This window comes from Mercenaria mercenaria, unplaced genomic scaffold, assembly GCF_021730395.1.
Source record: "Mercenaria mercenaria strain notata unplaced genomic scaffold, MADL_Memer_1 contig_660, whole genome shotgun sequence".
NCBI lineage: Eukaryota > Metazoa > Mollusca > Bivalvia > Venerida > Veneridae > Mercenaria > Mercenaria mercenaria.
In genome coordinates, this window is record NW_026463549.1 from 45501 (window position 1) to 72500 (window position 27000).

Here is a 27000-nt window from a genome sequence, read left to right on the forward strand (position 1 = left end):
TTAACATCATACTAGTATTTTGATTAAAAGATTTTTACCTAAGATTTTGACGCTACCATTCAATAGCGGCGACGGACACGACGACCTAATGCCAATTTCAAACACATATGCAACCACCGACTTGATAAATTCCTGAAAGAGTTACCGAGATATCGGAGATACCCATACGCAAATGATAGATGACACATTAATACCAAAGCCATGCTAAAAACCTTGTCTGTATCATACTAAGTTTAAATCACTTAGAAATACTACATGAACGATCCAGAGTTCAAGGTTTGAGCACTAGTCATCTGAAAGGGTATTACAACAAATCTGGCTTCTCGAATAAGAAAAAGGACCAGCTTTGAATACGGAGCAAGATTTACAAGTCATGCAAGATAAACCCAAAACCCATCTTAATTTATTGTGCCCCTCCCCAACCCTCCTCTTCGAAAAAGGAGGGATATATTGTTTTGCAGATGTCGGTCGGTCGGTCGGTATGTCAGTCGGTATGTCGGTCGGTCCGTAGACTAATTGGTTTCCGGATGAGAACTCAAGAATATTTGGGCATAGGATCATAACCAAACAATTTATGTTTCCTGTGCAAATACTGAATGCATCAATGGTGGAGGGGGGAGGGGGCATTTCGTGTTATACAAACTCTTGTTAGATATTAAATTCAACAGTTAGCTTAAAGCGTCTTTATGATAACCGTTTAACTGACACTGATGTATATTTCTAGATAATATGCTTCAACCTCCGCGCAGGAATATTGTCAAACAATCATCCCTGCCTTCAAGTAAGTCACGTGACGATGGTACAACCATGTGATCCAACGCCGGGTAAATCGAATGCTTGCCTTAATCTAAAGTTAAATTGACCTTTATTTCAAACCTTTAAGAACATAATGGAAGAATTAAATGTATATATATTTTGCAGTATGCCATTCGTCAAATTCTCTTTTAGTACTCAAAATACCGTCAATTAATTTCATTGTTTACATTTTAGCAGGTGCTCGTCGCAACACCAGAAAAAGAAGTAATTTTAGTTTGTGGCTCGTTTTACAAACAAAATATATAATATACAACTACTGAGATAAAATATTTGTACAACAAAATTGATATAATGAAAAATATGACTAGGCTGAAAATCAGCCAAATTTATTTGTGGTGGCAGTGTCTTCTGTACCGATAAGGGGAAGTTACACTGTGTTGGAATATGCTTAGGTAGTAAAATATGCAACACTTTTTTTCATGTGAATCTACTTTTAAAATTAATATGAAAAATATTTCATTTTTGCGTACTTAAATTGTCCCGTATATAGCTATCACGGGCATAATGAACAAAATGTCTGCGTGACATTAAGGCCATCAATTGTGTATCAACGTGCCAATATTTAGCTTACCAACAGAAATAAAATGTAAATTTACAAAGAAAGCATGCCGTAAAGACCCCCCTTTTATTTAATTTTCTTTTTGAAAAATGCCTAAAGAAATGTTGTCCACTGCATTTTAATTTATATCGGATAAACTGCCATGAAATACATTGAAAAGTTTGCTATTTTCCCCCACCGCTACTGCAGATTTCTCTTTATCTAAGCCCTTTTTAAATGAAACAATTCAATAAACACAAAGTGAAAACATAAACATTGTACTTGCTTATAGAGTCTTGAAAATGGGTTTGTATTAATTTCAAGCGATTATGATTTTGTTTTCTTAAGAAATACATGTGCTGCCAGAGGAACTGTTTCAGAACGATTTGATTTCTCGCAAAACGAAAGACAAGAAATGTTAGGACAAACATACCTGATATCAGTCTTATATCTCATATTTCGAAATTTCGTCGGTAAACTGCGCACAACCTTTATGTCTAAACATTTAATTGAAGCATATGCACAGTATTTGAAGTTGAATTTAGACCACACCTTGTTTCTTCAGAGTAAGATAGTTATCTATTTATGTTTTTAAAAAAGCTATACTAAACAAACATTGACTGAATAAGTTGGCAGATGATATTGTTAAAATGCATCAATTCATAGAGGGCATAAATTGTCCACCTGTCACCCTAGACTTTACTATATCATACAAGTATTATCAGAGAAATGGTTTATAAAGCTCATATGGCAGGTTGTGGCGGGTCTTAAAACTACTAATACATTCTTACTTGACATTACATGTGCAATTGCATTTTATACTTACTGGTATGTTTCTGTTCCTATTTTTCTACAGATAACGTCAGCTTCATTCAGTGTAAAATTATCGCCACATATACTTCGAGAAGAGTCGTTATAACTCACATATACGTATCCAATATTTCGATTTGATCCAGATTGGAGAGACACTGGTGTATCTTGAATAATTGTAAGACATAATATCTATAAGAAGTCCAAAATAAAAGCGTAATATCTGTTAACAATACAAAACGAAAATGAGATGCTTGTAAAATATATTTACGCCCAATGATGTAACTAAGAGTTACTAAGAATACAATTTTAGATTACAGACGGTACCAACTTGAAGCCCTTTCCACTTACCGATAGAAAACATTCTTCAGTCTTGAGATCATTCTGATTGTACAATTTAACCATCTGGGCAATTTACTGATCACAGGCAAACATCTCGCGAAATTTGACTTATTTGTTGGCCGTAACATTTCACAAGTTATTGGTAAGATATTATTACGGCAACCTTGGCATTTAACTTACTTATTTCCAAAGTATGACCAAAATTGTCAACTACCGACCGCAGGCATCCATCCCATTAAGTTTGAAAGCAAAAGGCCACAGCTTGTCCAGGTTTTGAGTGGAAACCAGATTCAGTTTTGGGATCAATGCCATCTTTACCTTTGACCTAATTTTCCGTAACTGTTTGCATCATCCTCTTACCACAGGCTAACACTATTCATAAATATTCTTCACTTCTCGACTTGAAAGGTTTCATGAAGTGTCAACGGGTAACCATGCTATGACGTTTGACCAATGGAAACTGATTTTCGTATCAAGACAAATGTGACCTTGACCTTTACACTGCTCATCATTTAAACAAAAGGTGTTGTCTATTGACTACATTCATTCATCTAGTTAAGCGTGACTTCTGCATGTTACCTTCTTGCCCATTCATTAACAGAAAAGCGTTTATATGTCGAAAGTTACTTTGACCATTGCTCTACTAAGCTTCAAATCAATGGTGGTCATTTTGTTTTATAAGCTTGACTATTGTACCTCAAAGTATTATCTAATTACCGAGCGGAAACAATTTCAGCCTAAAAAGATCACTGTAACACTAACCTTTGACAAACTGACCCACAAAACAATTGTGATCATTTTCTGACCACCGGTTTATCGTCTTTAGAATTTGATAACTTTAGAATAAAGCGTTCTTCAGCTGTTGATAGGAATACGTATCCATTGTGATCAGACTAGCTCATCTTTTGATCATTGTCGCAGATGCGGAACTTATAATATTGAAGAACAGTTCAGGAAAGTGTTATGACGTTAGAGCAAATACTTTTTTGGATATGCATAACAAAGCATTTCTCTGACGAACAGACTGACGGTCCCCTTGAAGAAAAATAGATCGTCTTAGGTGTTCACAGTCCCCGTAGACTTAATTCGCAAATGTCTATTAGCACTTTCAAAGTGTGTAATATAAATCGAAGTAAAGGTGTATGTGCACTATTTCTTTGTATTTCAAAATAACATAAGCGTTCCAAATATATCAATATAATTTTATCAGCATCTGTTATTAGCTAACGATGCAAAGATTATTGTCGATATTTGCAATTAAGACTGTTTACCTTTTTCAGTGTGAGCCTTTTAATATCAACCCATCAACTACCAAATCTTAACTGTAAATATGAATACAAAGTAAATCAAAGCGACGTCATAATTATAAAATGTTACTAACTGCATTCAACTTCTAGTGGCCTCTGGTTGTCACATTCTGTTCCATATTTCCATTCATCAGCAGGACATTCGGTTATATCATCTTCTGTCCCAACGCAACGCAAATTAGTGATTGTAAATGTTCCATTGTTTGCTGATATATTGCTATATGAATGTCCAGAATGAACAATTGCACCCCTGTTAAAGCAAAGTAACTTGTTTTGAAAACAGTGTTGCTCCATAATTGTTATGAATTATATTTCCACCTGATATTCTTAAATGTCATCATTATAAGTTGGCTAATAGAATTTAACAAGGTTTAGAGTAGAATAGAATATTGTAGCAACTCTTTTATTTTAATTCGACAATATCTTTACATACTTACTTTGTATGTTGGAAAGAAAAAATATTGTTTTCTGTATAAACAATAACGATATCAAGGAGGTTTTACTTTTATTGAAGAATTCAAAATATATAAAGTCGTTGGAATGTTACAGTGTTCTGTCGGATTTGTATTTCAAGAACAAGAAAAAGAACTGAGACTTTTAGCATTTAAACACCTTAGAATCAATACATAGCTAATAACATATTTATGTTACGTGATATGCCCAGTAAAAGAAGTATTGAAAAGGTATGGAGAAGATACGAGCTTGTGACGGACAGATATACTGTGAAGCATTCGAACGACCAGATTTAAATCTCTCTGCTCATATCTAGGGGTTAACATATTAATCATGAATGTTCTTTTTTAGGAAAAAACTTAGGCATATTTATTATACTCGTCTAACATTCTGCAAATCACTAAGGCATTGTTTCTACTGAATAATAATTTATTTTGAAACATCTTACGCATAGTTATATCCTAAATTTCTGCAAATAACTTTAGCATTGTTTGAGCTGTAGTAATGACAAATGTTGCCCCATTTGCCTTTATAGAAAACTTCCACCCGTCCTCTGTATTTTGTTGGCCCGTCCTTTAACCTTACAGTGGATCCTTCAATGAAAATGTATAAGCTTTGACAAAATATGTGATTTTACTTCAGATCTTTAAACATGTTTCAAAACAGAAGATTAGATTTATCAAATTGATTGGTTTATAATGTGGGAATGTCCGTCGTATCAGCTTTTTATTTGCCCATCAGAACCACTTTCTAATAAACAGTTTTAGCACTACTCTAAAATTAGCATTTTCATCGTTACTTACAACATTTATCATTCTGACTATTGCTAGAATTTCAAAACATTTGATTTAATAAAGAATAAAACATGCATTTTGTACACATGTTATCCAAACTCAACCACTGATAAAGTACAGGATAACATAACAGCAAACTACAAATAAAAGTCCATATAGCTATTCTCCAAATACATGTACTTCTTATTAGTTTGTAAACATTACTGAATTTTTACTATTTTATGAGCATTCATAAAAATAAAAAAATCAATAATCAAATATATTTTTCATATTATATTTCAGTTAATACAACATTTTTGTGGTGTAAAAAGATAAAAGGAAATCAGGTATACCCAGTATAGTATGTCCGCCTCTTTAACACCATAGTACACCATTTTGTTACTAATAAACATTTGCATTTATAACGTACAGGAGATATGAACGACCTTATATTCAATATCTTGCTGGCCAAGTTTCTGTGCGAAATTGTAATAAATTATTTTTTTCACGTTACTTCCGTGTGAAGTGTCAAAAAGCAACCTCTGACATCATACGCTTTAGCCTAAGTCTAATTAAAGAATTGCATCATTGACAAAAAACGACCACAAAAGTATTACCAATGGTCATTTTTGTGCCCCCCATGAGTGGTGGGGGCATATAGATTTGGTCTTAGCCGTGCATCCGTCCGAAGTTCGTGACGCGCCTAGCTCAAAAAGTATTTGATATTAATTGATGAAACCTTGCATGAGTCTTTATCATGATATGAACTTGCGCACCTCCTATTTTTCATTTTGGTCTGCCCCCTATTTTTAGAGTTATGGCCCCTGAAATAGTCAAAAATGCACATTTTCACCTTGTGACACGCCTAGCTCAAAAAGTATTTGATATAGATTCATGAAACCTTGCATGAGTCTTAATCATGATATGAACTTGCGCACCTCCTATTTTTCATTTTGGTCTGCCCCCTATTTTTAGAGTTATGGCCCCTGAAATAGGCAAAAATGCCCGTTTTCACCTTGTGACACGCCTAGCTCAAAAAGTATTTCATATAAATTAATTAAACCTTGTATGAGTCTTTATCATGACATGAACTTGTGCACCGCCTATTTTTTGTCTGGCTGCGCCCCCTATTTTCAGAGTTATTGCCCCTGAAATAGTCAAAAATGCACATTTTCCCCTTTTGACGCACCTAGCTCAAAAAGCATTTAATATAATTGGTTGAAACCTTGCATAAGTCTTTATTTTTTGACTGGCTCTACCGCCTATTTTTAAAGTTATGGCCCCCTGAAATAGTAAAAAAATGCACATTTTCACCTAATTAATATGTGCCTAGCTCAAAAAGTATTTAATGTAAATTCATGAAACCTTGCTTGAGTCTTTATCATGATGTGGCCTTTCACAATTGGCATTCATCTTGAGAATCTTTGCGCTTATTACAGAATTATGGCCCTTGAAATAGCCAAAATAGTGGATATTTTGTTTGTGATGCTCATAGCTCAAAAATATATGGCCTAGAATAATGAATCCTTTTCATAAAATGTTTGTTTAGGCTAAACCCCATTAACACTGCAAACATTTGAATTATTGCCACTTATTTGTGACAAATGTACCAATTGGGGGCATACCCTGTGTCCTACAGACACATTCTAGTTTTCTCTAAAGTATGCTTCCCATATCCAAACTGACAAAGAAAGAATATTCGGTTAAATTAGTGATATAAAACTTAACAGCGCGACGTTATGTTCAAATAGTGGAAGTTATAAATCCTGACAATCCAATTTGAATAGGAGAAGAGAAACGCTACTACAACAATATCCACCACCTTACACCATATTCCTATTCTATGAATAATGAGATAATCCTTTTAATTGAAACGAATTCAATCACATGCGAAGTGAATGTCTACTTATAATATTCAGACAAAAGCATTATTTTCAAACACAAATTGGTACGGGTCAGAATTTAAAAGGCAAGCATTTTCGGAAAGTCTTGTGGATTGCTAAATAAGCTATTCGAATATACAGACGCAAGTTATCATATGGAATAATTTCTCGCCTAAGAGAAAGTACATATTACACTTAACCTTAATATTTAATATTTCCAGGGAAATCCTTTGACTAAACGCAATTGACTATATCAAATATATAAAAAGGAGTTATTGATTTGACAAGCTTAGTTATTTTAACATAACCAACGATATATTCTGCTTTGTACAGCGTCTTGAGTTCTTTACTTAGCTATGTAGTTTATAGCGAATATTACATAATAACATTGATCATATTTATTTTAATAAACTACAAAATAGCTTACTGCAATCAATTGAGACTACACCTCCGCCCGTACACGTGGTGTTTGTCCATTTCTTAGGACACTCTGATATATCAACTTCATTTCCAGTGCAATGTAAATTGCCGGTAAGAAATTTTCCTTGTCTTTGTATTGATTCTAGAATGGCCGTCGTATTTCTGCAACAAAAATGAATAAAAAATTATTATGTTTATAATTTCTAAAGTTGATTATACAATTCGTTATTAGTTATAAAACAAATGAAAATCTATTCATAGCAAGTTGCCACTTATTACCATTGATGATAATATAATTTATGCTTCCTTTATATTTTTTTTCATAGACCCAATATTTCATATTCAAACTTGTTAATCGTATTTATTTTTTGGTGATTAGTATAAAAACATGTAATTTTCCAAAAGAGTAGATATAACTCGGATATATCCAGAATATACATGTCATTCAAGCTAGGTGTTTCCTCATGCATTTGATTAGGCAAGATAATCTATTTATAAATATACAGATAGGTAGCGCTACTGATAAGCAGATAATGTAATGTTATTAATCAAATGATTTCATATAGGCCTTGTTATTTGTCCAAATGTTGTCGTATTGGCCCAAGGCCATAGGCCTTTCGAATATTGGCGGTAAGACCATAAGAACTCTTTGAGTTACTTTATGGCAGTTATGCACGTTATGATCAAACGGTTTGTTTAGACTTGTTTTTTAAAGCATAATTAATTTAGCCAGTAAATGAGAAGAATGGGTTGTATGTAAGTACGTGAGAATAATTATGAGAGATATTGTGATGCCTCGACATAATCAGCAGTAACTGGAACCTACCTTATTTATTTTCTCTAGTGCGTATCTTATCATTTGAAATGTGATAGAAACTGCTTTAAAGCCATTTATTTGTAGGCTGTAGGCAACGAGATAACAAAATTGTACACATATATGTTGATCAAGATAATACAACCAACCAAGCACATATTTTACACCAAATGCCTCGTTTCATTCTTATCGGAAATTACTGCCATTCGTGTTCGCAACATCCACTTCCAAGCATGTTAAGGTAGTTCTGCACGTTTGATAAACCGGAAGTGACGGCGTAACGTCATTTATCCGGAAAACGTAGAATAAAGTCTGGATTCGGCGTACGGAAATGAAAATCATTTTATGAATTAATTGAAATCTGTGAGTAAATTTATTATAATGGCACTGTTGCTATATTTCTAAAGTCAAAATATGTTATTAAAACATATGACACATTAAAATAATCAAAATGATGTCTTAAAATTAGCATGAAATGTCCGGTTCACTTTAATTATGGTCAAATATCTCAAAAATAACCAAACAGACCTATACACTTTATTTCACCAAATTATAGGCCATGTGTTTATTTACAACTGTAAGAAGTTTCATCAAAATCTACATTGTAGAAAAATTTCTATTCGCGAAAATCTTACGAAAGTAATGATTTTCCCATAGACTCCCATTATGAAATATTGCGTGAGGTCCAAATTTTTCAAATCGGTGTAGCAAATAATCAAGCACACGACCCTCTTTTTTATTTGCTGAATTTTCTAGGTATATTCTGAACTTTTGAAAAAAAAAACGAGTTTAATCAAATTCTACATTGAAGAAAAATTTCGATCCAAACGTGCAGAACTACCTTAATCGTTATTATTATTTCACAAATAATCCGCAATATCAAAATGTCTATTCAAGATAAATCTGATACTTTTCATTGAATGAGTTTTGTAAATTTTCTCAATATTATCCTTGTAAACTGTCAGAACTTAATGCATAAACATAAAATATAACATATATTTTGTAAGTTGTATTCGTTTTGCATATATTACTACGGCAGGGATACGTTTAAAACCAACTTAGAAGGACTTACAACATCAAAAATGTACCATTGATTCCATTTTATACCACTAAAAGGAATTAACAAAGGCGTATAGATTGTATAAAGACCGAATATATGCCACTTATTTGGCCAGCAATCCAGGGAAATACAATTAGGACCATGTATATGTTTGTTTAACAGGAAACATATCAAATTACATTTAATTTTTCGTGTGACAAGCCGTGCATAAAATAAGATAATAATTTCGTGAAATCTTTAACAAATGTAAAAATTCCCCATAAACCACTGTAGAAAATGTGTATCTTTTAGCGTCAACGGTTTGTACCGAGCCTAAAAATGATGTATCATTTAACGTTAGTTTTGTAACTTGTAGAGAGACTCGATTTTGTATCATTTAGCGTTGGTTTTATCATTTCATTTAACGTCAGTTTTGTATCATTTAACGTCAGTTGTATCATTTAGCGAAGTTATATCATTAAGCGTAAGACAAACCACTAATTATCATGTGTTTCTATAAGCTTTCTTATTAATATTATGGATCCGTACGTGATTAGCAGATATCGAAAACTGGAATCCCAGGTTAATTACAGATTTTTAGCTCAGGGTGATCTATTGTGATCACGCTGTGTCCGTCGTCCGTCCGTCATCAACAATTGTGTTTAAACGACATCTCCTCCAAAACCACTGAACGGATTTTGATGAACCTTTGCGTGGATGTTACTTATATTACTTATATAGTCCTCTACCAAATTATTCAAACGGTTTCGCTGGGTTGACATAGGGGCCGCCAGAGCTAAAACAGAAAAAAAGTCAAACGACATCTTCTCCTTAACCAGTGGTCCGATTTTAAAATTATTTCACACAAATGGTTCTTACGTCACCTTCCACCAAGATTATTCAAATTATTTTGATTCGTCAAAAAAACATGACCGCCAGGGAGCGTGGTCACTTTTCCCTGTATTTATGTACTGGAAATTTCAAAAATCTTCATAAGTCCGGCGAACTTTTGAGTACATATATTCAGTAACGGTTTAAAAACCGGCGTATTTTCGAGTACCGAAAGACTGAAGATATGGATTTCATATAGTTTGCTTTTTAGTCAAAACATCGACGTCGATAAATACTTATACTTCTGACATACCAGTTCTGTTACATTTTATTACAATTTCTTAATGACAATTATCCAATGCTAACAGATAATTAAACAGTTTTGTCTGGCCTAACAAACAAATACACCTATGATTGATTTAATCGGCCAACGGGTATGAATAACTTACACAATAGGTGATAAACCGGTCACTTTAATTAGTAGAATTACTGACGTGACAAGTTGTGTTTGAGACAAGTTTTTTTTTTTATTTTTTTTCCTTTTAAAGTTTTAATTTGTCTATGGTTTTAAATATCAGCACAACTTTCATTGTTCTAGGTGTTTTATTCCAAAGTAAGTTTTATTGCTATTACGTTTGGAAATAAATCCGCTATGTACACGTTGGTGACTTTTGATATCTCATATGGTGTCCTAACAAAGTCATTGATATTATTACTGATACAAAAAACTGGACGGCTTATTTTTGAGACCGGCTTATTTTCAAAACCGGCTTATTTTCGGGATTTCAGGGTATTAAACTTACTATGTTCTTGTATAAAACTGCTAGCTCGATTTTTAAATAATTTCGCACAATTGTCCTTGTGTGAGCTTCCACAAATCTTGTTCATTTTTTTTTCTGATTCGTCAAACAACATTGCCGCCAGAGGGCGTGGCCACTTTTCATAAAAACTTTCTTTAAATAACATCTTCTCCAAAACCACTAAATAGTGTTTTATTAAACTTTACGCAAATGACCTCTGGGTAGCCTCTTTTAAAGTTGTTCAAACGGTTTGGGTTCATTGATTATACGAGTCTTTTTGGTTGAAAATAGGGTTTCAGCTATAGATCATAATTAAAAAACATTTTTCTCTAGAACCTTGATATTTGGCATGTTATATAAAGGTTTGACTCTCCACTATAATTGCTCAAATAATTGCCCTAAGGTCAAAAATGGCCACGCCCTTGTGTGTGACATGTACTTACTATAGGCTTATACTACTGTTTGCAGATCAAATTGCCCTTTCGCCTTTTTTAAATCGAGAGACTTTTACCTTTACGTCACAAAAGTAGCGATTGGATCTCGTCTATACAGGTAACTCTGCCCTTTAAGTATTCTTTTTTCCGATTCGTGTAAAAATACACTGAATAAACCTGTTTACAATGGCTGCATGACCAAGAATTTTACAAGATAAAAGGCTGATTTAAGTACTGTTTGATTTAAAATTTAAATGAATCTTGCCACAATGCACACTACATAAGTTAGGTAGCATGGATGTGAAAAAAGACACCCTCTTTTTTGTGTATACATTTTCTCCCTAATTTGCAGTTGTACCTTTTGCTGCAGACTTTTCTTTTAAATAATGTATCTCGTGTTTAGCTATCACAATTAATGATGAAACGCGACTGACGCGTGGTCGAGTTGTTGGATTCGCTCATCATTGATTGAAGGACATAAGTTCGATTCCCGGAACCGACCATGCCTCTTTAGTTGAAAAAAGTCGTTAATTTCTTAGGAATATGTGAGTCTTAGTCTAACTTATTTGACGCGATCCTCGGAAACGAGTTATTTTCTTGGCTCGAAAGGCCGATTTGGGTTTAAATGCTGATTTGTTTGCGGATATGAATAAATTCAAATAAAACTTACATGTATCAAAAAGGAGATTTAATTCCTCATTAATTTAGGTAAAAAAGTATGAAATAATTCCCTAAAATACGAAATTTCTGGAGATTTAAACCTATGCATGTACTTAACACGATTGCGTCTACACATATGCGCAAGCGATAACATGACGGTGTATCCTTTTAGATTGCCTGTCACAAATATAAAACAAACTAACCGTCGAATTATTTTGACTTATGTGAGTCTATAACTGGTTCTTTTCAATGAACGAAGACAAGGCTTATCAACTGCCTATTTGTAAATGACTGAAATAGTGTTTAAAGGTCCACAACTAACACCCGAACGAGTATTATATGAAAACCAGAGTTTGCAGCTGAGACTTCCTATTTACTGAAAATATGACCCAATTCATCGGATCTGACCAAGAGGTCATGAATATGTTCAAGAATAACCAACAAATAAATAAAAAAAAAAAGATTGCCAATTTCAAACCGAAAGTATGGTTTCCGACTGTTTACGAACACGTCGCGCATCTTCGGATTTTTTTCGGAAGAATCATCCGAAACGAGACTATAATTTATAAATAGATGCAACATATATTGTATGCCCAAACGATAACATGATTTTTAAAAACTTAGCACAGGGAATTCAACAACTTCATGAAAATCATTCTTATGATACAGGTAATATACAGTTATACTACAAGTTTTCGGGAGGCCAATTTAGGCACTTCCCGAATAAAAGTGTTTTCACAACACCGTCTGCAAACCTTTTCAGTTAATCTCTTTTCAGCATAGTTTTAAGAATAAAATTGAATAACTATCTTACACTGTAGAAACAAAATGTGATTGATATTTACCTAAATCCACTGATTTATGTACATATGGCTACAATAATTCAATAAAATGTTCGACATTAAACACATTGTCTTGTCCTAATATATGTCACTGTCAATTTGAAACTAAAAATTTGTACATCTCATATTTTTCATGCAAATCGTGTATAACTACCATCATGGAAATACAGTTATTTTGTCGCGCGTCTTTAAACGGATATTCGTTTGAATTAATTTTAAAATCACGTGATCCCGGAGAATTTCCGACCGATTACGGAAAAGTTATAAACACGAAAGTAGGACAAAATGACTACAAAATGTCAGTCAAAGAAAATACAGAAACAATCATTTCTTTCTCTGTACTCGTGTTGATTTCAATGGAATATTGCACGGCTATCGTAATGTTTAGTAGTATATTTCAAAATGTGTAGTCTTGTTTTAAGATTTATGTCTGTTCATTTGTCTTTATTTTGCACCTTTAAACGACTTCAAATAAATAGTAGATAAATCCACATACATGTAAACCCCACCAAAAGCAAACAATAAATAAAAAGCTAGAATCTAGATCTATAATGGAGTTCTAGAGTTGCGATAGTTAAGCTACGGAATACTCTCTGCAGAAGTTTGAATAAGAAATTAATCAGTTTTTTATGGATATAACAATTTGATCTACAGAGCTTGAAGGTTCAATGATACCTTTCTATAAAACCTTAAGTATATACCTTTCATAGTCGACAATAATTGTCATAACAAACAAAAAACAACAACGCTGTTTCCATTTGGACGTAGTGGTTGAAATATTCTGTATTCTATTTTAAAAACAACATATCCATTATCACCTTACTGTACTTTACAATGTATCCAAGTACGGCGATACTGGGCTTGACATTTCAAAGATAGAGTCAGAGCGCGCGCTTTGTGTGACGTCAAGATAAAGAAAAAAAGGACGCATATTTCAAGGTACCGGTAAATGAATAATTTATTGCGGATGGGGTGGGGTTAACCTGTCAGGATTATTCCAAAAATGACTTCAGCTTCACCGTTTTTGTGACGTTAACCTGCAACTCTATCGATTTCAAAAAAGTTGAAGGGACAATTTGATCTGCAAACAGTAGTATATGAAAAAAGTTTGAAAAATCTTCTTCTCTGAATCAGTAATAGAGCCTGGATATTTGACTTGAGGTACAAGAGTTGCACTGTCAGATTGATGAACATATTAGATGATTTTTATCACAATTGTGAAATCTATTGGAATGTATAATTTTAATGTAAAACAAAATGGCGTCATATAAAAATCTAACGGAAGTGACTTCTCCGTATTGGCCCTCTCTTGTGAACCAATCATCATGCTTGAATTTTGTATTGGCCCTGTTTTCTCGTATTGGCCTTACTTTTCTCATTTTGACTCAGTTATGCTTTGTATTGCCTCTATCATCTGTTTCATATGAGATGTGTACAACTGATCTTATACAATGTAAAATATTGTTAAGTTGAATAATAATGTCAATTATAAATGAAGCTCCCTATAACTTATGTCTGCAAACCAGTGCAAAAACTCGGTACATATCATTCAACCGTGAAACACGTAAAATATGCATAACCAGGCTTGCTTTCGGCACGTCTGATAAAATTTAATCAAAATCTCATTAATTATAAAGGAGAAGTTTTATTCGAAAAATGTCTTTAAGATGTCATAACTCGACAAACATTCAAGCGAGATATCCTGTAAAAATACTCAGCTAGGCTTAATACAAATAATTTAAATTCCATTGAAATTCAGCAAGCAGTGTACATGATGAATTCCAGAAAAAACTCTGTACACATACTTTTTGTAAACAAAGCAAAGGGTCATAACTAGGTATACATATTCAATCGTAGAACCAATAAAATATGAGCCAAAGGCTAACTGCGCATGGTTCACGTGAAGTTCCACATGGTATTTGAGAAGTAATCCAGACAGATTTTATTCAAAATACCTTAAAGGGGTTATAATGTTGCCAAACATGATTTCAGTTTGATGTACCGGCAATATTCACAACTTACTACTAACACCTATAAATTTTCGTTGAAACCCGGTCAGGGATTTAGAGATAGTGCGCGGACAAGCTAAATAAGAGACGACTGGCAAAGGCAATAATAATATATCTCAAGAAATGGGGAAACATAATAACATTTATGTTAGCACAAGACTTACTTTAGTCTCAAATATTAAACAAAACATATTAATAATTATTAATGACTCTTTATATTAATACAAGGTCAACAGCTACTAACCGGTCTATATATCAACACTAAATTTTGCAAGATAAAGTCAAATCTAAATGAAAAAATATCTTCTTTTTCTGATATCATGTCCTAATATACTTACTGTATGACTTGCTGGTCGATAGTCAAAACCATTGGACCTCAGTCCTTTAAACCTTGAAAAACAGCTTTTATTATTGACTGGCAAACCATTCAAAAAGTGTATATTATTACATGACTTTTCAAAAAGTAATAGCTGGTCCAAAGTTTGATCAACTTATTAATAAGTAAAAACTGAGAATATCTTATATAAATTAAAATCTTCTTTGGTTTTATGTCATGAAGGCATCTATTACATACTTTCTCGATGAATTATAAAAACTATTAGCATACGTTCTTTCGGACCTCGGACAAATAGTTTTGACTTTTGGCCGTCAAGTCACACGGTATAAGTATACTATTCATAGTATAACAGCACTTACTTGACATGCTTATGACCGAGCATTCGACAAACAACATGCGCGTTATGTAGATCAAAGCCATTACTACAGACTGGAAACCAAGTGTCATTCTCTTTAACCTCTAGTTGACCGAACTGATATTTTGACCCATTTGTCAGCTGGACGGGTGTTTCTGAAAAAAAGACTATTGGTATAATGATGAAATAGTACTTTAGATAGAAATATAATATATAAAGAAGAAAATTGTATCGAGTAAAGTCACACTGATATTTAATTTTTGACATAAAATAAACGCAAGGTGACAGTTTCTGCAACGTTTGCATTGTCATACTAGCCTAACGAGAAAAATACGTTTGAAATTAATATTGAATAAATTAGGTAATCTGAAGATAGAATGTTAAACTGACATTCAACGGTATGGTTTATCATTGCAAGAACTGTACTCTTAACCTAGAAATAAAGAGTTTTCACCTTTTTTACACAGGAAAATGCTTCCTTGCATACCGGACTGAAATTTCAAAACTCCGGCTTACACACCGGGGTGTAAGTTGACACCCGGCCTTTAAAGGTCATTATAACGAACTACATTTATGAAGAAGATTCGTATTTTAGTTTTGACCTTTTTGAATAAATCAGGATAAAAATCAAATTCATTGATTGTTGCTCTTTGTTGTCATAAATGAAAATCAAAAAAAGGTTCTTACGAGAAATACATAATGTTATGCTACAGTCAAAAACTAAAGAGAAACTGTTATATTGTTATTCCCGTTTAAACGTCTTGGTGTCTTTCTGCTTACGGACGTACAGTTCTCGCTCTTTGTTTAAATACGCGTGTATGAGAAAATAATGCTGAAAAGAAAGTCGTTCGTTTTATCTTATTTCTTCTATAAATGTTCTTACAATACGGTATGCAAGGAAAAGAATTTATATTATAAAAAGTATATGCAGATAAAAATATGCGGCTCTTTGGTAGATGTGTTTTTCGGAAACTCGGTAGAGCCTCGGGCCAGATATTCACTCCTGTAATAATTCTTATACACTAATATAAATTATGATATTCGACGAGCAGAAATTAAGTTTTCAGACGACTTTAAAACATAACTATTAAATATAAGCTGAACAATACTGACAGGTCTGAGTAACAGAGTAAATGTTGTCAGGCACCTCGTGGTGTATTCATCCAAAAGTGAGAATACTTTGATCATGAAAACTACGGCCTTATTTTGACGTTTGAAATTTTCCAGTCGTGTCCTACTCTTAATATATGAATCATTCATGTTACCTTGACCAATTAATAGTCAGCAAAGCTTTATATATTAACTAAATGGAGTCCGAATTTAAATATTCGAATGTTACTATTACATATTGTATTTTAAGCATTATACGTATTTTCACAAAGTCTAAGAACTAAATGACTGCCTCTCTCGTACAAAACGACAGATTTTCCACTGTAAAAGGTAAATGTAAAGGTCTTGTTTATTATAGTGTCACCCCTATTGAAAGGGCCAGCCAATTTGGCTTATGAGACACCTTTATTGTGCGTACCAATTACCTCCCAACTCCTACCACTATGCCAGGCGCGCCAGGTGGATAGAAATCGGTAACCATTCATTTTACTAGCTCGCGGCTCACGAACCGGCCTTTTCGGAACGAGTCCCATGACAAACATCCCCCGGACAAACGCTCCCCATGGGGCTCGAACCTTCGACCTCCCGATCCCGAGGCGGACGCCTTAACCACTGGGCCACGGTGACCGGTTATGAAGTTACTACGATTACTAACCGAACGGACAAAACAAGTGAGAAGAAATACATCTGTAACTTCAGTGCATAATTATTGAGAACAAATTATAAAATACTTCTACATACGACAATTTACACCAGAATATAAATAGTTGCAAGAACCGCTGTACGGATTCCAGTAACTTCGCCGACAGTCAAATATATCTGTTTCATCTCCGTCACAGTTTAGACGTTCAAGTGTGTTGTGTTTACATATTTCGTAATATCGTAGTTCCTTTCTAGATTGTACGCTGTTGTATCTGAAGATAATGAAATGATAAAATAGGTAGTGGACAGGCAACATGACAATATTAAATGAAAAAAAGTTATTATGATAAGTAGATATGATGGTCTTAAATATCTATCTATATCTGTCTATTAAACACTTTCAACACATACATTAACATTCAGTACTTCCACATTCTTGAATTTTAAATGACATGCATTTGGAGTGTGAAAAAATAGTGAGCCAAAACCTTTAAATCCAGCTGTCCATAACACCAACACAGTGCAGTTTGCAAGACCTCAACAAAAATAACTGTAAAAAAATAAAACTGAAATTCGGAAATTAACAAAGTATATATTTTATTAACTGTACTTCTCCGAATTTTCAATAGCATTTATAGATCCTTTTCAGTTACTATTTTAAAAATTCATAAATGGCAAAAAAAATAGTTCAACGTTTCGTTTAATGAATAGGAAAATTATCTATCTGAATAGAACTAAACTTATTTTAAAATTTGTTTTCAAATCTGACGACTTTATTTATTGAAACGAAAATATATGTTGCCATTTTCAGCATACATAAAGTTGTGCAAGGTTATTTTATATGTATGGTGTACCAAACTGCCTAAAACTGAAAGATAAGTCTCAGACGCAGAGTGAACAAGATTTAGCAATGATCTAAAATTCGATTTAGGGATAAAATCAAAACTGATAAAAGTTGGTTTGTTACACTGGAATTAATGAACTTACGCGCTGCATATTTCACTGAACATTTTGCGAAAACGACATTTCGGCACTTTCTGCGATAACTACCGAAATTGTTAAACAGAACTTTTACATACATACGTCTTGTTTATTTATAAACTATACATACAAACGTTAAATCGCCTTCCAAATATTTCTTTTATCCCGATTTATGCAGATATTTTTCGAGACAAGTCATTGTAATTCGCATCCTCCGCAGTTTACATTATGCACTGAGTCTCGTGCTATTACATACAACACATCATATTCGTTACGTTTTTATTGTGGATGAAAACACTTTTCAAGTGCTATCTTTCTACTGGCCTGGTCCGCTGACGGAAGCACATCGAATACAACATGTAAGACGGTTGCTGCGCTTTATGGTTATATAGCAGTATTTCGGTCAAAAATGTGCTTCCGTGGTGTAGTTAAAAACATCCCCAATAAACAGATCCAATATTTTCCATTTTTCGCGCAAATCGGGGGCCAAATAGGCACTATTTCACTCGTGGAATAAAGTGTACATAACATATGACACTTTTCATGCTTAAATTCGCATGTTTTCGAATACAAACAAAATTGCGACGTCACAATTAAGCCGTGATCAGTTTGTATACATAATATATAATTACTGTCCGAAATGCATGGGAGTCTCGTGATAGTAATATTTTTAATTTTACATGGTTAAGGTGTTAACATATACATGTAGTTAAAATTGCGTCGTTTTATTTTCATGGAAACGATCTGACAGTTTTTAACTTTGGAATAATTATGGAACATATATACATTTGAAGTTGCAAGTCAATTGCTTTCTACAGGACGTAAAAGTGAAACAGGTAAGCATTTCTCCTTTTGCAGCAATTTCATTCAGATGAACTTTGATATGTTTACAAAGAAAAAATCAATTCTGTGTTGGCTGAATCGTGTTTCTCCCGGAATAGTTCTAAGATGGTATATTTTTTTGGAATTTTTATTTATTTATTTATATATTCAGTACAATGCGCAATTGTTGGAGTTCTGATCTTTCATTAATATTTTGCCAGCTTACAAATTTCGAGTGAAAAGATTTTCTTGTCCAAGAAAGGTGTGTAAAGCGAAAGGCAATGTTTACACAGTGCGATTATTCTTTAAATGTAAAGGATCGGTAATAGATTAAAAACATCGGAGAGTGCAAAACTATGCTAAATGGATACCTGATGCAAATAATAAGGTGAATTACATTGTTCAGTAAGGAAATATGACATTTATCTAATTCTCTAAAAAAAATATGGTGACGAAAAATTTGAGATAAAAACGGTGCAGGTGTTTTGTGCATTAGAATATTTAAGGTATTGGACCCGTAACAGGGTACCTCCTTTTTGAAGAGTATTCAATTCCTACCATAAACCTACTCTGACTGCAATTTTCAGAGGGGCGTAGGTTCAAGCCCCACTGGGACCAAACATTTTTCCCATATTTTCCTTTTTTTGTAAGTCTTTACTTTTTTCAAGACTTATTATGGATGTATTGTACAAAATTGGAAAATTTTCATTTTATAAGCGATTTCTTGCTGTTCAAAGTGAATTTATACCTCTGAATCAGGAGGGGTAGACATCTTTAAAAATACTGAGTTACGTGCGGTAAAAGTTCTCTATTTTGCCTTCATTCTTTAGATTACATATTGTGGAAGAAATGCAGGCAGGTTTTACCTCTGCCCCAAGGTTATTTTTGAATGAAGTGTGCAAAATTTAAAACAGACCCACAGGATTCGACTTTAATTTTTCTATGTTGGAGTTAGAATTCTGTCTCATTAAATCTGTTTACTTGAGGCACCCTAGACAAAATGATGTTAACAGTTTTATTTTGTGTTTTATAATTGTTTAACAATAGTTTGATGTTTCTTTTATCAAAATTAATGCTGTAATGAATTCTCTGCAAACGTTTTAGATAGTGGTTATCACACTGAAATTTGTCTACTTGAGCTTGAGGAAATACCATAAATTATACAAAATTTACAAAAAACGGCACGGTAAAAATTGTTTAAAATTTGCAACACAGTGCGAAACATGGTCAATTTTATGAATAAACCAAGCAAATGCTATTTTTTAAACATTACTATTAGTGGTCCAATACCTTAACGCCATTTTCTTGAAAAAGTAAACTCTTATTCATTATTTTGGAATTTCTTTAATTTGAAAATACATACTTTGTAGCAATTTAAATTGCATATGATACCAAAATCTTCTAACGAAATTTTCTATTCATTTTCTTTCCATACACTGTGGACATAGGGTTCAGCGTAGCTTTCATACTCGAAAACGTTATCATTTATTTTTTATGTCCTTGCATTTCCCAAGCTGTTTCCAGGATTCTATTTGTTTACATGAATTTCTAATTTCATTTTGCGGAATATCTTTAACGTGTCTCTAAACTGTAAGTAATATTATTGTGTTTATGCTATATTATTAAATACTGGACATGTGTATCAAAAAGTGACAGATAAATAATAAATATTTAAACAATAAATAAAGCGAATATGTTCGACAATCTATTAGTGTTTTTAGTATTCTGTTATAACTTTGTTTTGGATACTACAGGCAATGAACCGGAACTCTCGGGTATAAAGCAGAAACATTCTTTTTAATGATTAGCATGACATGGCAGCAGTCTATAGTTTTGTTGATGAAATTAATAGAAAGAACTTATCAGTACATTATCAAAGCGCAAGTCAATAAGATTTGTTTCACTAAGAAAATGCTTTGGAAGCCTGAAGTTCTGGTGTTCCATCTTGATATATAGGCACATTTTGTCTGGCCAGTCCTTTTTCCTACCTTAAATACTTGAACAAACCTTGTAAAGTTATATCCCAACATCTGACACACAACTTTTGCTGCCTGTATGTTGTTGATATAGCCAATTGCTTCCCATCGGTCATTTAGATGTAAAGAAACAGCCCCCATGTAGTTTGTCCGACCATATATAAATTTGATAGCAGTACCTGAAAAAGGAAACACCGTACCAATAAGTAACTTTATTTATGGTAGTATTTGATAGTGACTTTTCTCTTTCAAAAATTAATACTAGTATACATAATTGTCGCATTCTTTTACGATAAATTGTAAAATATACTGAAGTTACATATGCTATCAAGGCAGATATTTTACCACATTTTACTCCTAACCGACTTGACATCGAACAAGATCGAGTGGTTATGTTGCATCTCGATATATCCTTTTCTTTGCCACCGCATGTTATATGTGCAGCTGTTGGTGTTGAGCCAGTTTTAGAATATATTTGTATGTCCCTACAAATTTAAAAATATAATTATAAAAACACATACCGAAAAGAACATACTGGGTTAAAATAATATACCAATAAATTTGGATTTATTTGATACTTGCTTATCTAGTAAGAGGTCTTATAATATGATAATAATGTATTAATTCTATCAAATAGAAACACAAATTGTTTAAACCTAAATGAGCTCAATTTCCCGACTAGTCTACCTACAGTCACATGAATAATGGTAACATGATTATGGTACCGACTCACCAACATATTGACCTTCTGTAGTGGTCATAACATATATTTTGCTCATAAAAGTATTACACCACTAAACAAGAATAAATGGATTACCACCAGCAGATTTGAATTTACGAATCTTTTCAAAAGCAGCCTTTGGTAAAGTTTGGTCGATATAAGGATAAATCGATCTTAAAAAGTAACTTCAACATCGGCCAATACCCTTGTTTGATATAATAGGGTTACAGTGAGATATTAAGCATTTTATAGCTAATTCATAAAATACAAACATACTGAATAATGTTTTTCACACCTTCTAAGGTAATATTTATGATTGTTAGTTTGTAAATACAGATTGTCACCTGTTTGTAATTTGTTGTTTTTTTTTTTTAAAATTAAACTTACAATACAAGAACTTTTAAAATTTATTGTCCGGTTTTCAGACGATTTTGAGTAATATTCCTTTCTATCCATGAAAAACTGTCCGGTTTTCAGAATTTAGAAACAGATGCTCTTAAATAAATACTACCATTCATTTAAATGTCTATTTTAATAAATGGTCCTTTCGTTCAAACAGTCAAAAAGCTACCCTCCTAGGGACGCTAAATATACAGTGTAGATTCATTTTTGTATGGTTCACGTACAAATCTGACAAATATATGATATAATACCCTGTGCTTAATCCCATCATCCTGCACAAAACATTACTTGTTTGACGAGAAGTAGTGTTGTCAATGTGGCATATATCTGTCCATTGTTCATTGTAAAATAATTCTGCACGACCTCTTCGCCAGTTTTCCCCTTCCGAAAGTCGAACTTGGGTATCTTAAAATAAATTTATGCTAGAATTTTACTGACAGCAAGAGGGCCATGATAACTCTATATCGCTCACCTGACTCTAATTTGTACATGGTTTCTTGGTAGTGGGCCTCTAGATAACGCTATATGCCAAATATCTAAGCTGTAGCTCTTGAAATTTTAGAAAGGAAGGTTTTTTATTAGTTTTTCATGATATCAGTCTATATCAAAAAATTGACCCCAATTGGAATTTTATAAGGACGACTAGACGATGCTACTTATTAAATGTCTAAGCTATGGATCTTGCAGCATCAGACAAGGAGATCTTACACAAGTGTATGTAAAACAATTTAACCACAGAGGAAAGATTTGGACCAATGCTATAAACTAAATAGCGACGCTCCAGGACTGAAGGTTTCAGACTGTACAATGCTACAAACTAAAGTGCGAAACTCCAGGACATAAGGTTTTAGATGGGATGATTTTCAAAGATTTTCTCAAATAAACAAGTTGAATTTATGATTTAAATAAACTTTGTAGAAAATCCCTATAAAAACTCTAAGCTTTAGATAATCAGGTTTAAGAACGCTCCCCCTATATAAGGTTTTGCAAAGTAAGTGAACACTGGACGGCACCAAGTTTGACCCCAGGAGTATAATTTGAACAAACTTGGTAAAAAACTTTTACACAATACTACAACCTAGATATTTAAGCTCTTAGGCCCAGAACTATTTTTTCCTTATATAAGTCTGTGTAAAACAAATGAACATCGAGACAATTTGAAAAATAATTGTAGAGAACCACTAGACTAGACTAGACTACACACCAAATATCTTAGCGTTAGGTCTTGTATACTATAGTTTCTAAAAGTATTTCCTTTAGTTACTATGAAAGCCAGAAAACCATGAGGAATGGAATTCGTTGAATAACTTTGGAACAGAACCATCAAGTAAAAGGCAAGGCCAATTGTAATCCAGTTCCACGAAATGGTTTTAGGGGAGGTGTTTAAGTAAAAACGGCGATGCGTGACGAAGGGTGCTGCATCATCCACCTATACTAACAGCTCTAGTTCAAGGTAAACTAAAAAATTTGAGAATAGTATCAACGACATGCAAATGTCGTGTTCAACTTACAATGGTTACTGTAATCAAACAAATCTCAATTAAAGACTCGTCAGCGCAAATAAGAACCAGTCATTATTTTTTACATGTAAAAACACTCCTGGCTTTAAATATTTGACAGTGTACATAAATGGTTTTGCCTTTGCGACCAGTGCAGACCAAGATCAGCCTGCGCCATGGTCTGTACTGTTCGCTATTCAGTCAGTAAATTTTCTGTGAACATCCTTTTCAATAATAAATGGTACTGCCCAAGTTGAATGATAGAACAGTCCATTTTAGAAATTTAGCAGGGTAAAGGTTAACGACTTACTGCAGCTGACAGAAACTGTGTTGTCAGAAGTGCAATTTGAGGTACGTTGCCAAGGAGATGACTGACATTGCTGCAAATCCGTTTCATGGCCAGAACATTGCAAATCTTCAATGAGTATGCATGGCACAGTGCTACTGTGAAACGTACTTTCTACCATTGCAAAATTTCTGTAATGACCAAAGAAAAGTACTATCATTGAGAGTTTGGTTAAGTCCTTTGAATTTATCACATGGATTATACATTATCATTCCAACAATTATGTAACGTATAGTACTTGGAAATACATTTAGAAATAAAAACAACCACACGCTTAAAATATTTTGAAATATATCCATGATATCAGTGCAAGAAATGTAAAAATACGAAAACAATAACAACAAAACCGAACAGCAATAGGTATTTTACACACTGATAACATATACATTTGAACCATATCGTGGCGATGAAAATGGTTTTTCGATTTCATTAGGACTCGGAATATATCATTTAACACCTTGTTTTGTTCTTCGCTAGTGTTCTAGAACAAGTCTTAAATTAACTTAATTAAAAGTATTCCACCCGCCATGTACATGTGTTAATGATAGCTAGACACAGATATGTTACTTACTTCGTGTAGTTAAAGCCTAACATGGAACAAATTACAGGTATGTTTTCCTCAACAAAATCGCCTTTGAATATTGTTCCCCAATAACTATCATGCTGTACCTCCACACGACCCATAGCTTCTGTACGCCCGCCTTTAAGTCGTATGGGCGTTACTATTAAAAATTAAACAATTGCCATCACTAATATTATGTAAACATGTGCATCGTCTTATTTGTAAGACATATTTCTGTAATTCCTTATATTGGTATGCAAAGTCTACTTTTGAAATTAATTCACTAACTCTTTCTGACAGCTGATTCTTCTTTGATAACAACATTTTGAATACTGGCTTATAAGCTTAAGATATTAAGTAAAAGCTTTTGGTTACTTACAACAGTCAATGTAGACACTGTGGTAACTTGATAAACTACAGTTATCTGTGCCGGTATCCCAGTCGTCGGATGGACATACTGATATATCTGTTTCATTTCCAGTGCATTTCATATTGGAAATCATGACGTTGTATTGATATCCGTATCTTCCATACGAGTATGTAATGTCACTGAAATAAAGCATGTTGATATTTGAACAAATGAGATTTCCTTGAACAGTAATTAAAATGATTCATTGTTTCAAAATGAAACTAATACAATGCATTTTATGCTAGAACTTTGAGTTAATTAAAAAAAGTCTTCTAGAAATGATAATCAATATTAATTCATTCCAAAAGTGCGACAAATAAATGTGCAGGTACAAGTAATAATACAGGATATAGCTGACAAATATCTTTATCGTAATGTCACACAGTGATATAATATAACTTGCTTTTATATGACAGTTATATAATAACGTCAAATGATACCAGTTGACTTTGTGCGTATGTAAAGTAAGTCATGACTGCAGAATTTTCGAAAAATGTATGTTAAAATAATTTGTTTGCCTCTCAATTTGACTAAAAAATCTGCTTATTTTTACCTTGTGAAATTATACCCTAATGACCAGCAAATTATCTCCGCATTCACTTTTGAAAAAGGATAACCGCATATCGTACCCCATTTATTGTTATGAAAAACCTGAACTCGTCCAGAATAAATTGTGTCCCCGTTAACCAGTCGAATTGGTGTGTCTGCAAAGCAAAATGAACGATTTATTATGCCGTTTTGTCAAAGATGTTAAGTTTAAATTTTAAACGAAACCCTTTTGAAAGGTTTTTGACGGATAAAATTTAATAGGTGTAAGTTAAAACAAAGTTGACATAATTTATTTTTTCTCGACAATGTAAGAAAAAGATTACGTTGAATCTTGCAATCAACTGTCGCTACAAGACCGGTGTTGCATGATGTTGTTTCCCATGGTGAAGACACACAAGCAGCTAAATCTGGTTCACTGCCATTACAAGTAATTTTATTTATCAAGACATTTCCCGTTCCTCTTCCGAACAATGATCCCTGTAAAGCAGACGCGTTCCTGCAAAATACAATATTTCACAAAACGTGTAAATACTGCTCACTAACATAAAATAGATTCAGCATTTATATAGAAACCTTATTTTTCTTTGTTATTGAATTGTTACTCTGAGTAATTACAATTAAATACATATCAGACTAGTTTACGCATTCTTATCAAGAAATAAGAATTCCAAAATAAAATATGCTATCTTTTAAAACAGAAATGTATTTCCTGACATCTATGAAGGTATTTAGCTTTACAACCATTCAACGAACCAGAATCTAAATCCAGCCATTCGGCAAACCACATCAGCAACATCTGCATCTACGGCATCACTACATATTGTCCACCAGTGTTCTTTGTGATAAATCTCGACCCTGCCCGAACGTTGACTTGTCCCATTTACAAGACGAATAGTACTATCTTTGGAAACAAAATAATAATTGATGTACAGCATTTCCTCCTTCTCACTCGATTATTAGAAATAAACATGTTATAGCAATTCGAGCACGTTCTAGAACTGTCACAAGGTCAACAAGATATATGATTGTAAACCATATGCCAATTTGAACGATTGAATCTCATAATACTGCTTCTTATACAGTTGCTTATTTCAGTTTATTATGTTTCAGTTTGATCGAACTATATCCATTCTTTATGAGTTTATGCTTGATATATATTACTGTGTTAAAAAAGCACATTTGGTAGCTTATCCTTAGGATTCCACTTACTACAAGCAATTCCAACGTCGAGTCCACTAGGACAGTTTCCAGACATCCAGGGATCAGCTCTACAGTCTGAGATATCACGTTCGTTGCCTTTACACTGGGCGTATGTTATGATTTTAGATATATTGCCTTGCATATATTCTCCATTGTTAAGCAGATACGACCTGTTAATGAAATATTAAACGGATCCTCAGCAATTATAATTCATAAACCTATTTTCGGATTTGTATGATAAAAGAGCTGTAAAGTAGATGCACTGTATCATCATATTATACGAATATCACACATTTTATAAACATAGTACTAGAGATC

General features: G+C 33.3%; 1 protein-coding gene across 1 annotated transcript in view; it reads right to left on the minus strand.

The window, feature by feature from the left end:
• The window catches only part of LOC123563030 (scavenger receptor cysteine-rich type 1 protein M130-like), a gene marked incomplete at both ends in the record, with an annotated part of 71163 nt that extends 44311 nt beyond the window's left edge, over positions 1-26852 (minus strand). The window contains 16 exons of the mRNA XM_053536010.1: positions 2181-2331; positions 3888-4063; positions 4715-4859; positions 7350-7504; positions 15468-15618; positions 17315-17487; positions 21026-21173; positions 21340-21479; positions 22369-22522; positions 23927-24093; positions 24534-24684; positions 24904-25073; positions 25487-25637; positions 25806-25978; positions 26236-26383; positions 26692-26852. Coding sequence (XP_053391985.1) covers positions 2181-2331; positions 3888-4063; positions 4715-4859; positions 7350-7504; positions 15468-15618; positions 17315-17487; positions 21026-21173; positions 21340-21479; positions 22369-22522; positions 23927-24093; positions 24534-24684; positions 24904-25073; positions 25487-25637; positions 25806-25978; positions 26236-26383; positions 26692-26852 — 2514 coding nt within the window. The remainder of the gene's footprint in view (positions 1-2180; positions 2332-3887; positions 4064-4714; positions 4860-7349; positions 7505-15467; positions 15619-17314; positions 17488-21025; positions 21174-21339; positions 21480-22368; positions 22523-23926; positions 24094-24533; positions 24685-24903; positions 25074-25486; positions 25638-25805; positions 25979-26235; positions 26384-26691) is intronic.
• Between the last annotated feature and the right edge of the window lie 148 nt (positions 26853-27000).